This window comes from Oncorhynchus masou, chromosome 11, assembly GCF_036934945.1.
Source record: "Oncorhynchus masou masou isolate Uvic2021 chromosome 11, UVic_Omas_1.1, whole genome shotgun sequence".
NCBI lineage: Eukaryota > Metazoa > Chordata > Actinopteri > Salmoniformes > Salmonidae > Oncorhynchus > Oncorhynchus masou.
The window spans coordinates 17,820,722-17,833,020 of record NC_088222.1 but is presented as its reverse complement, the minus strand read 5'-3'; the positions used below and the strand labels follow the sequence as shown (position 1 = coordinate 17,833,020).

The 12,299-nt window shown below is 43.1% G+C and overlaps 1 protein-coding gene across 2 annotated transcripts in view; it reads right to left on the bottom strand.

Moving 5' to 3' along the window:
- The window catches only part of LOC135548230 (aryl hydrocarbon receptor-like), a 62,705-nt gene that overhangs the window by 20,244 nt on the left and 30,162 nt on the right, over positions 1–12,299 (bottom strand). The window contains exons 3-5 of one of the 2 annotated variants that reach the window (XM_064977603.1): positions 8,480–8,598; positions 7,565–7,654; positions 4,567–4,687 (exon numbers count right to left, since the gene is read on the bottom strand). In XM_064977603.1, coding sequence (XP_064833675.1) covers positions 4,567–4,687; positions 7,565–7,654; positions 8,480–8,598 — 330 coding nt within the window. Of the gene's footprint in view, positions 1–4,566; positions 4,688–4,898; positions 5,294–7,564; positions 7,655–8,479; positions 8,599–12,299 lie in introns of those variants that run through there. The other variant, XM_064977604.1, reaches the window with a different exon arrangement.

Below are 12,299 nucleotides of genomic sequence, written 5' to 3'. Positions count from 1 at the left end.
ACTGTAAATGTCGGTGTTCCTCAAGGTTCCGTTTTAGGACCACTATTGTTTTCACTATATATTTTACTTCTTGGGGATGTCATTCGAAAACATAATGTTAACTTTCACTGTTATGCGGATGACACACAGCTGTACATTTCAATGAAACATGGTGAAGCCCCAAAATTGCCCTTGCAAGAAGCATGTGTTTCAAACATAAGGAAGTGGATGGCTGCAAACTTTCTACTTTTAAATTCGGACAAAACAGAGATGCTTGTTCTCGGTCCCAAGAAACAAAGAGATCTTCTGTTGAATCTGACAATTAATCTTAATGGTTGTACAGTTGTCTAAAATAAAACTGTGAAGGACCTCGGCGTTACTCTGGACCCTGATCTCTCCTTTGAAGAACATATCAAGACCATTTCAAGGACAGCTTTTTTCCATCTACCTAACATTGCAAAAATCAGAAACGTTCTGTCCAAAAATGATGCAGAAAAATTAATCCATGCTTTTGTCACTTCTAGGTTAGACTACTGCAATGCTCTACTTTCCGGCTACCCCGGATAAAGCACTAAATAAACTTCAGTTAGTGCTAAATACGGCTGCTAGAATCCTGACTAGAACCAAAAAATTTGATCATATTACTCCAGTGCTAGCCTCCCTAATCTGGCTTCCTGTCAAAACAAGGGCTGATTTCAAGGTTTTACTGCTAACCTACAAAGCATTACCTGTGCTTGCTCCTACCTATCTCTCTGTTTTGGTCCTGCCGTACATACCTACACGTACGCTACGGAGGCCTCCTAATTGTCCCTAGAATTTCTAAGCAAACAGCTGGAGGCAGGGCTTTCTCCTATAGAGCTCCATTTTTATGGAACGGTCTGCCTACCCATGTCAGAGACGCAAACTCGGTCTCAACCTTTAATTCTTTGCTGTCTCTGCCTGGCCGGTTCCCCTCTTTCCACTGGGATTCTCTGCCTCTAACCCTATTACAGGGGCTGAGTCACTGGCTTACTGGGGCTCTCTCATGCAGTCCTTGGAAGGGGTGCGTCACCTGAGTGGGTTGATTCACTGATGTGGTCATCCTGTCTGGGTTGGCGCCCCCCCCCTTGGGTTGTGCCGTGGCGGAGATCTTTGTGGGCTATACTTGGCCTTGTCTCAGGATGGTAGGTTGGTGGTTGAAGATATCCCTCTAGTGGTGTGGGGGCTGTGCCTTGGCAAAGTGGGTGGGGTTATATCCTTCCTGTTTGGCCCTGTCTGGGGGTGTCCTTGGATGGGGCCACAGTGTCTCCTGACCCCTCCTGTCTCAGCCTCCAGTATTTATGCTGCAGTCGTTTATGTGTCGGGCGGCTAGGGTCAGTTTGTTATATGTGGAGAACTTCTCCTGTCCTATTCGGTGTCCTGTGTGAATTTAAGTGTGCTTTCTCTAATTCTCTCTTTCTTTCTCTCTCTCGGAGGACTTGAGCCCTAGGACCATGCCCCAGGACTACCTGACATGATGACTCCTTGCTGTCCCCAGTCCACCTGGCCGTGCTGCTGCTCCAGTTTCAACTGTTCTGCCTTATTATTATTTGACCATGCTGGTCATTTATGAACTTTTGAACATCTTGGCCATGTATTGTTATAATCTCGCCCCGGCACTGCCAGAAGAGGACTGGCCACCCCACATGTGCTCTCTCTAATTCTCTCTTTCTTTCTCTCTCTCTCTCTGAGGTCCTGAGCCCTAGGACCATGCCCCAGGACTACCTGACATGATGACTCCTTGCTGTCCCCAGTCCACCTGGCCGTGCTGCTGCTCCAGTTTCAACTGTTCTGCCTTATTATTATTTGACCATGCTGGTCATTTATGAACTTTTGAACATCTTGGCCATGTTCTGTTATAATCTCCACCCACTAGGGAGTTTTTCCTAGCCACCGTGCTTCTACACCTGCATTGCTTGCTGTTTGGGGTTTTAGGCTGGGTTTCTGTACAGCACTTTGAGATATCAGCTGATGTACGAAGGGCTATATAAAATAAATTTGATTTAAAAAATATTTTTGCATTTTGCGCGCTGCCTTTTCGGCGGAATGTTGTCGAGGGGTTCCGCCTGCGCTAGAAAGGTTAAACAGCTTGGAAAATTCCAGAAAATTATGTCATGGCTTTAGAAGCTTCTCATAGGCTAATTGACATCATTTGAGTCAATTGGAGGTGTACCTGTGGATGTATTTCAAGGCCTACCTTTCAAACTCAGTGCCTCTTTGCTTGACATCATGGGAAAATCAAATGAAATCAGCCAAGACCTCAGAAAAAAAATTGTAGAACTTTTCCAAACCTGAAAGTACCATGTTCATCTGTACAAACAATAGTACGCAAGTATAAACACCATGGGACCATGCAGCCGATATACCGCTCAGGAAGGAGACACATTCTGTCTCCTAGAGATGAATGTACTATTGTGCAAAAAGTGCAAATCAATCCCAGAACAACAGCAAAGGACCTTGTGAAGATCCTGGAGGAAACCGGTACAAAAGTATCTACATCCTCAGTAAAATGAGTCCTATATTGACATAACCTGAAAGACCGCTCAGCAAGGAAGAAGCCACTGCTCCAAAAACCGCCATAAAAAAGACAGACTACGTTTTGCAACTGCACATGGGGACAAAGATCATACATTTTGGAGAAATGTCCTCTGGTCTGATGAAACAAAAATATAACTTTTTGGCCATAATGACCATTGTTATGTTTGGAGTAAAAAGAGAGAGGCTTACAAGCCTAAGAACACCATCCCAACTGTGAAGCACGGGGGTGGCAGCATCATGTTGTGGGGGTGCTTTGCTGCAGGGGGGACTGGTGCAACTTCACAAAATAGATGGCATTATGAGGCAGAAAATGTCAGGAATTGTGAAAAACTGAGTTTAAATGTACTTGGCCAAGGTGTATGTAAACTTCCGACTTCAACTGTATGTGTATATACAGTGGGGAGAACAAAAAAAAATCCAGAAAATCACATTGTATGATTTTTAAGTAATTAATTTGCATTTTATTGCATGACATAAGAATTTGATCACCTACCAACCAGTAAGAATTCCGGCTCTCACAGACCTGTTAGTTTTTCTTTAAGAAGCCCTCCTGTTCTCCACTCATTACCTTTATTAACTGCACCTGTTTGAACTCGTTACCTGTATAAAAGACACCTGTCCACACACTCAATCAAACAGACTCCAACCACTCCATATTGGAGTATAAGACCAGAGAGGGTGTAAGGACATCGGGATAGAATTGTAGACCTGCACAAGGCTGGGATGGGCTACAGGCCAATAGACAAGCAGCTTGGTGAGAAGGCAACAACTGTTGGCGCAATTATTCGAAAATGGAAGAAGTTCAAGATGACAGTCAATCACCCTCGGTCTGGGGCTCCATGCAAGATCTCACCTCGTGGGGCATCAATGATCATGAGGAAGGTGAGGGATCAGCCCAGAACTACACGGCAGGACCTGGTCAATGACCTGAAGAGAGCTGGGACCACAGCCTCAAAGAAAACCATTAGTAACACACTACGCCGTCATGGATTAAAATCCTGCAGCGCACACAAGGTCCCCATGCTCAAGCCAGCGCATGTCCAGGCCCGTCTGATGTTTGCAATGACCCTCTGGATGATCCAGAGGAGGAATGGGAGAAGGTCATGTGGTCTGATGAGACAAAAATAGAGCTTTTTGGTTTAAACTCCCCTCGCCGTGTTTGGAGGAAGAAGAAGGATGAGTACAACCCCAAGAACACCATCCCAACCGTGGGGCATGGAGGTGGAAACATAATTCTCTGGGGATGCTTTTCTGCAAAGGGGACAGGACGACTGCACCGTATTGAGGGGAAGATGGATGGGGCCATGTATCGCGAGATCTTGGCCAACAACCTCCTTATCTCAGTAAGAGCATTGAAGTCGTGGCTGGGTCTTCCAGCATGACAACGACCCAAACACACAGCCAGGGCAACTAAGGAGTGGCACAGTAGGAAGCATCTCAAGGTCCTGGAGTGGCCTAGCCAGTCTCCAGACCTGAACCCAATAGAAAATCTTTGGAGGGAGCTGAAAGTCCGTATTGCCCAGCGACAGCACCGAAACCTGAAGGATCAGGAGAAGGTCTGTATGGAGGAGTGGGCCAAAATCCCTGCTGCAGTGTGTGCAAACCTGGTCAAGAACTACAGGAAACATAATCTCTGTATTGCAAACAAAGATTTCTGTACCAAATATTAAGTTCTGCTTTTCTGATGTATCAAATACTTATGTCATGCAATAAAATGCAAATGATTTACTTAAAAATCATACAATGTGATTTTCTGGATTTTTGTTTTAGATTCCGTCTCTCACAGTTGAAGTGTAACTATGATAACAATTACAGACCTCTACATGCTTTGTAAGTAGGAAAACCTGCAAAATCGGCAGTGTATCAAATACTTGTTCTCCCCACTGTATATATATATTTTTTTTATCCCACATCCCCGCAAGAGGCATTTTGCTAGTCTGTTATTGTAAATCATAATTTGTTCTTAACGGACTTGCCAAGTTCAATAAAGGTTAATTTAAATAAATATATAAGTAAATATACTGAACATACCATCTGGTCCAGCCTCTGAGTCGGTCTGGTTGGGCTTGAGGGCGAAGTGAAGCTGACACCTGAACATGGCTCTGTCATCCATGTGTATCAGCTCATACACACTCTGGTGCACCACATCAGACTGGACAGAAATACACAGTACCAGTCAAACATATGGACACACCTACTCATTCAAGGGTTTTTCTTTATTTTTACTATTTTCAACATTGTAGAATAATAGTGAAGACATCAACACTATGAAATAACAATTATGAAATCATGTCGTAACCAAAAGTGTTAGTGTTAAACAAATCAAAATGTGTTTTATATTTGAGATTCTTCAAAGTAGCCACCATTTGCCTTGATGACAGCTTTGCACACTCTTGGCATTCTCTCAACCAGCTTCATGCGGAATGCTTTTCCAACAGTCTTGAAGGAGTTCCCACATATGATGAGCACTTTTTGGCTGCTTTTCCTTCACTCTGCGGTCCATCTCATTCCAAACCATCTCAATTGGGTTGAGGTCGGGTGATTGTGGAGGCCAGGTCATCTGGTGCAGCACTCCATCACTCTCCTTCTTGGTCAAATAGGCTTTACACAGCCTGGAGGTGTGATTGGTCATTGTCCTGTTGAAAAACAAACGATAGTCCTACTAAGCACAAACCAGATGGGATGGCGTATCGCTGCAGAATGCTGTGGTAGCCATGCTGGTTAAGTGTGCCTTGAATTCTAAATAAATCACTGACAGTGTCACCAGCAAAGCAGCAAAGATGTTGAGATGTGTCTGTTACTTGAATTCTGTGAAGCATTTATTTGGGCTGCAATTTCTCTGGCTGGTAACTCTAATGAACTTATCTTCTGCAGCAGAAGTAAATCTGGGTCTTCCTTTCCTGTGGTGGTCCTCATGTGTGCCAGTTTCATCATAGCGCTTGATGGTTTTTGCGACTGCACTAGACGAAAATGTAAAAGTTCTTGAGATTTTCTGTTTTGACTGACCTTCATGTCTCAAAGTAATGATGGACTGTTGTTTCTTTTTGCTTATTTGAGCTGTTCTTGCCATAATATGGACTTGGTATTTTACCAAATAGGGCTATCTTCTGTATACCATCCCTACCTTGTCACAACACAACTGATTGTCTCAAATGCATTAAAGAAGAAAATTGCACACATTAACAAGGCTCACCTGTTAATTGAAATGCATACCACCTTATGAATCTGGTTGAGAGAAAGCCAATAGTGTGCAAAGCTGTCATCAAGGCAAAGGGTGGCTACTTTGAAGAATATAAAATATATTTTGATTTGTTTAACACTTTTTTGGTTACGACATGATTCCATATGTGTTATTTCATAGTGTTGATGTCTTCACTATTATTCTACAGTGTAGAAAATAGTAAAAATAAAGAAAAACCCTTGAATGAGTAGGTGTGTCCAAACTTTTGACTGGTACTGTGTACATTACTAAACACATTAATACCCGGAGTGATATTCAGAATCCTCAAAGTACAGTTAGTCCTAAATAATGAGATAGAAAGCAGCCTGAGTTGTCAAAATCCTATAATTCTACAGTGCATTCAGAAAGTATTCAGACCCCTTGACTTTTACCACATTTTGATACGTTACAACCTCATTCTAAAATGGATTAAATCTATTTTTCTTCATCAGTCTACACACAATACCCATAAGGACAGAGCGAAAACAGGTTTTTATAAAAAAATAAAAATAAGAAAAGAAATACCTTAGGTACATAAGAATTCAGACCCTTTGCTGTGACACTCGAAATTGAGCTCAGGTGCATCCTGTTTCCATTGATCATCCTTGAGATGTTTCGACAACTTGATTGGAGTCCACGTGTAGTAAATCAATTAATTTGATTGGATATGATTTGGAAAGGCACACACCTGTCTATATAAGGTCCCACAGTTGGCAGTGCGTGTCAGAGTAAAATCCAAGCCATCAGGTCAGAATTGTGTTGGATTGTGTCGAGGCACAGATCTATGGAATGGTACCAAAACATTTTTTCAGCATTAAAGGTCCCCAAGATCACAGTGGCCTACATTATTCTTAAATGGAGGAAGTTTGGGACCACCAAGACTCTGCCTAGAGCTGACCGCCGGGCCAAACTGAGCAATCGGGGGAGAAGGGCCTTGGTCAGGGAGGTGACCAAAAACCTGATGGTCACTCTGACAGAGCTCCAGAGTTCCTCTGTGGAGATGCAAGAACCTTCCAGAAGGACAACCATTTCTGCAGCAGCCCTCTTAGACTTTGCCAAAAAGCACCTAAAGGACTCTCAGACTATGAGAAACAAGATTCTCTGGTCTGATGAACCTGCGATTGAACTCTTTGGCCTGAATGCCAAGCGTCACGTCTGGAGGAAACCTGGCACAATGAAACATGATGGTGGCAGCATCATGCTGAGGGTATGTTTTTCAACGGCAGGAACTGGGAGACTAGTCAGGGTTGAGGGAAAGATAAACGGAGTAAAGTACAAAGAGATCCTTGAGGAAAACCTGCTCCAGTGCGCTCAGGACCTCAGACTCGGGCAAAGGTTCACCTTCCAACAGAACAATGACCATAAGCACACAGCCAAAACAATGCAGGAGTGGCTTCGGGACAAGTCCATGAATGTCATTGAGTGGCCCAGCCAGAGCCCGGACTCATCTCTGGAGAGACCTGAAAATAGTTTTGCAGCGACACTCCCCTGACAGCTTGAGAGGATCTGCAGAGAAGAATGGGAGAAACTCCCCAAAAAGAAGACTCGAGGCTGTAATCGCTAAGGTGCTATAACAAAGTACTGAGTAAAGGATCTAAATACTTATGTAAATGTGATATTTCAGTTTTTTATTTTTTATGTATAAAAATGTGCTTTGTTATTATGGGGTATTGTGTGTAGATTGATATTTAATCCATTTTAGAATAAAGCTGTAATGTAACAACATTTGGAAAAGGTCAAGGGGTCTGAATACTTTCTGAATAAGCATAAGCATATAAGCATAATCAACAAGTAATAATAATGTTGTACCTGGTGGAAGCCCAGGTAGTCCTGGATGGTTGGAGAGGCGTAGAAGATAGAGTCATCAGTGGTGACCACCAGGACAAAACCATTCAGGGCCTACACAGAGAGAGAGAGCGCACGCGCATGCACACACAAGCACACCACACACACACACACACACACACACACACACACACACACACACACACACACGCGCGCACACACACGCACGCGCACACACGCACGCACCCACACGCACGTACACACACAAGCACGGACACACACAAGCACGGACACACACAAGCACGGACACACACAAGCACGGACACACACAAGCACGGACACACACAAGCACGGACACACACAACCATTGTAATCCTAGGGCGGACCGCCTAAGCATTTTTTGTGGTTGCCAAAGTCCAAACAGTGTAAAACATTTGGTAAAAAGCTTTCAGCGTAAACTTAAATGACTAAAATCAGATATAAAGTATGTGGAACAGATTGTGGACCTACATATATTTTATAATATAATCTTTGTGAACTAACAATCATCAAAATAAAATAAAAGTCAGGGAAAATTGAAAATGATCAAAACAATTAATTTTGTTATTATGTTTGAGCAGAAGAACACAGCAATAGCCATGGCAAAATGCATAAAATTGCAGGAAATTACCTTTAAAATTGCAAAATCCTCTCTCAGCATCATGGCAAATTTACAGGAAATTACAGGAAATTACCTTCTCTCAGCTGCAGAGCAAAATGTGTAGAATTGTAGGAAATTGTAGGAAATTTCTCTACACCGCCAAGATGGGCGCCTCTAAAATGCTCTACAATTTAGCCGCACCAACAGCCAACTGCGCTTATTGCCACGCCCCCTGTCACGCATACCACCTAAGCCTCTTTTTGATGCAGACAAACCCTACACACACACACTCTGTATACCTGCAGCAGTAGGTTTCCCTCTGAGAGGCTGACTCCGTCTATAGAAGTGGCTGTCCGTCCGTTCCTACAGTTCCCACTGAGAGGGGAGGCCGGCCACTCACACTTCTTCTGGAGGGTCGCTGGAACACAGGAGAGGAGAACATGGCTAAGTTCTTAGTCCTTAGATTCACTTCTTATTCCTTAGATTTACTTCTTAGTCCTTAGATTTACTTATTTGTTCTTCGTCCTTAAACTTAGTTTTTAGATTTAGTTCTTAGTCCTTAGCAGTGTTTCGGCTGCAAATCAATGCCGCCACGCACCCAAAATATGGAACATGAAAAAGTAGTACCTCTTATAACAGCTAATGGAAAATGCCATGGCGATGGTAACTGGACTAATCTAATGTCACAGAAAATGTAACTGAAAAAAGGATTGTGTATTTTTGAAGATGCTGGAACAGTCCACATTTACTTTTCCTCTGCAAACAAAACAAGTAATGAATATAAAAATCAGACAACCCCATAGTAGAATAGTTTATCTATTTACCTAATCAGCTTGTTGTTGTGTGCTCTAGATAAATAGATAAACAGGAAGAGGAGGACCGAGCACACCTCCATTCTCATCGAAGGGGCTGCAGTGGAGCAGGTTGAGAGCTTCAAGTTTCTTGGTGTCCACATCACCAAAAAACTATCATGGTCCAAACACACCAAGACAGTCGTGAAGAGGGCACGACAAAACCTATTCCCCTTCAGGAGACTGAAAAGATTTGGCATGGGTCCTCAGATCCTCAAAAGGTTCTACAGCTGCACCATCGAGAGCATCCTGACTGGTTGCATCACTACCTGGTATGGCAACTGCTTGGCCTCTGTACATCACTGGGGCCAAGCTTCCTGCCATCCAGGAACTCTATACTAGGCGGTGTCAGAGGAATGCCCTAAAAATTGTCAAAGACTCAAGCCACCCTAGTCATGGAATGTTCCCTCTGTACCGCACGGCAAGCATTATCGGAGCGCCAAGTCTAGGTCACTGCCTGTAAGAGGAGACCTTGAAAATTTTAGCCCTTTGGCTGCTGCCAAAGAAGTGCCCATCCAAGAAGGCTCAAGGTCATTGGCCAAAGATAAAATGATGTCAAATCACACTATATGTACAGTGTTGGCTGGGCTCCCTGCCTGTGCCATTAAACCCCTACAACTCATCCAGAACGCCTCAGCCCGTCTGGTGTTCAACCTTCCCAAGTTCTCTCACGTCACCCCGCTCCTCCGCTCTCTCCACTGGCTTCCAGTTGAAGCTCGCATCCGCTACAAGACCATGGTGCTTGCCTACGGAGCTGTGAGGGGAACGGCACCGCAGTACCTCCAGGCTCTGATCAGGCCCTACACCCAAACAAGGGCACTGCGTTCATCCACCTCTGGCCTGCTCGCCTCCCTACCACTGAGGAAGTACAGTTCCCGCTCAGCCCAGTCAAAACTGTTCGCTGCTCTGGCCCCCCAATGGTGGAACAAACTCCCTCACGACGCCAGGACAGCGGAGTCAATCACCACCTTCCGGAGACACCTGAAACCCCACCTCTTCAAGGAATACCTAGGATAGGATAAAGCAATCCTTCTCACCCCCCTTAAATGATTTAGATGCACTATTGTGTAAAGTGGCTGTTCCACTGATGTCAGAAGTTGAATTCACCAATTTGTAAGTCGCTCTGGATAAGAGCGTCTGCTAAATGACTTAAATGTAATGTTAAATGCAGTAGCTTTGATTGGACTGATCATGTCAACATTAGAGGTCGACCGATTAATCGGAATGGCCGATTAATTAGGGCCGATTTCAAGTTTTTATAACAATCGGAAATTGGTATTTTTGGACACCGATTTGGCTGATTGTTGTTGTTTTTTTTACACCTTTATTTATCCTTTATTTAACTAGGCAAGTCAGTTAAGAACACATTCTTATTTTCAATGACTGCCTAGGAACGGTGGGTTAACTGCCTTGTTCAGGGGCAGAATGACAGATTTTTACCTTGTCAGCTCGGGGATTCAATCTTGCAACCTTTCAGTTACTAGTCAAATGCTCTAACCACCTGATAACATTGCACTCCACGAGGAGACGGCCTGTTACGCGAATGCAGTAGGAAGCCAAGGTAAGGTGCTAGCTAGCATTAAACTTATCTTATAAAAAACAATCAATCAATCATAATCACTAGTTAACTACACATGGTTGATGATATTACTAGTTTATCTAGCGTGTCCTGCATTGCATATAATCAATGTGGTGCGTATTCGCGAAAAAGGACTGTCTTGCTCCAATGTGTACCTAACCATAAACATCAATGCCTTTCTTAAAATCAATACACAAGTATATATTTTTAAACCTGCATATTTAGTTAATATTGCCTGCTAACCTGGCTCGTTGCGAACTCTGAAGACTATTTCTTCCGAACGAAGACAGCCAACTTCACCAAACGGGGGATGATTTAACAAAAGTGCATTTGTGAAAAAAGCACAATCGTTGCACGACTGCACCTAACCATAAACATCAATGCCTTTCTTAAAATCAGTACACAGAAGTATATATTTTTAAACCTGCATATTTTGCTAAAATAAATCCAGGTTAGCAGGCAATATTAACCAGGTGAAATTGTGTCACTTCTCTTGCGTTCATTGCACGCAGAGTCAGTGTATATGCAACAGTTTGGGCCGCCTAATTTGCCAGAATTTTACGTAATTATGACATAACATTGAGGGTTGTGCAATCTGAACAGGAATATTTAGACTTATGGATGCCACCCATTAGATAAAATACAGAACAGTTCCGTATTTCACTGTTTTCGAGAAGATAGTTTCCGGATTCGACCATATTAATGACCTAAGGCTCGTATTTCTGTGTGTTATTATGTTATAATTAAGTCTATGATTTGGTAGATCAGTCTGACTGAGCGGTGGTAGGCAGCATCAGGCTTGTAAGCATTCATTCAAACAGCACTTCCGTGCGTTTTGCCAGCAGCTCGTCGCTGTGCTTCAAGCATTGAGCGGTTTATGACTTCAAGCCTATCAACTCCCAGGATTAGGCTGGTGTAACCAATATGAAATGGCTAGCTAGTTAGCGGGGTGCGCACTAATAGCGTTTCAAACGTCACTCGCTCTGAGACTTGGAGTGGTTGTTCCCTTGCTCAGCAAGGGCCACCGCTTTTTTGGAGCGATGGGAAACGCTGCTTCGAAGGGTGGCTGTTGTCGATGTGTTCCTGGTTCGAGCCCAGGTAGGGGCGAGGAGAGGGACGGAAGCTATACTGTTACACTGGCAATACTAAAGTGCCTATAAGAACATCCAATCCAATAGTCAAAGGTATATGAAATACAAATCGTATAGAGAGAAATTGTCCTATAATTCCTATAATAACTACAACCTAAAACTTCTACCTGGGAATATTGAAGACTCATGTTAAAAGGAACCACCAACATTCATATGTTCTCATGTTCTGAGCAAGGAATTTAAACGTTAGCTTTCTTACATGGCACATATTGCACTTTTACTTTCTTCTCCAACACTTTGTTTTTGCATTATTTAAACCAAATTGAACATGTTTCACTTTATTTGAGGCTAAATTGATTTTAGTGATATATTATATTAAGTTAAAATAAGTGTTCATTCAGTATTGTTGTAATTGTCATCATTACAAATAAATGTAAAAAAAACTAATTGGCATCGGCTTTTTCTGGTCCTCCAATAATAGGTATCGGTATCGGCGTTGAAAAATCATAATCGGTCGACCTCTAGTCAACATCATACTTCCACAATCTTAGCTAGCAGTCATCATCATGAATCAGGTCGACAAACTACTGGCAAATCC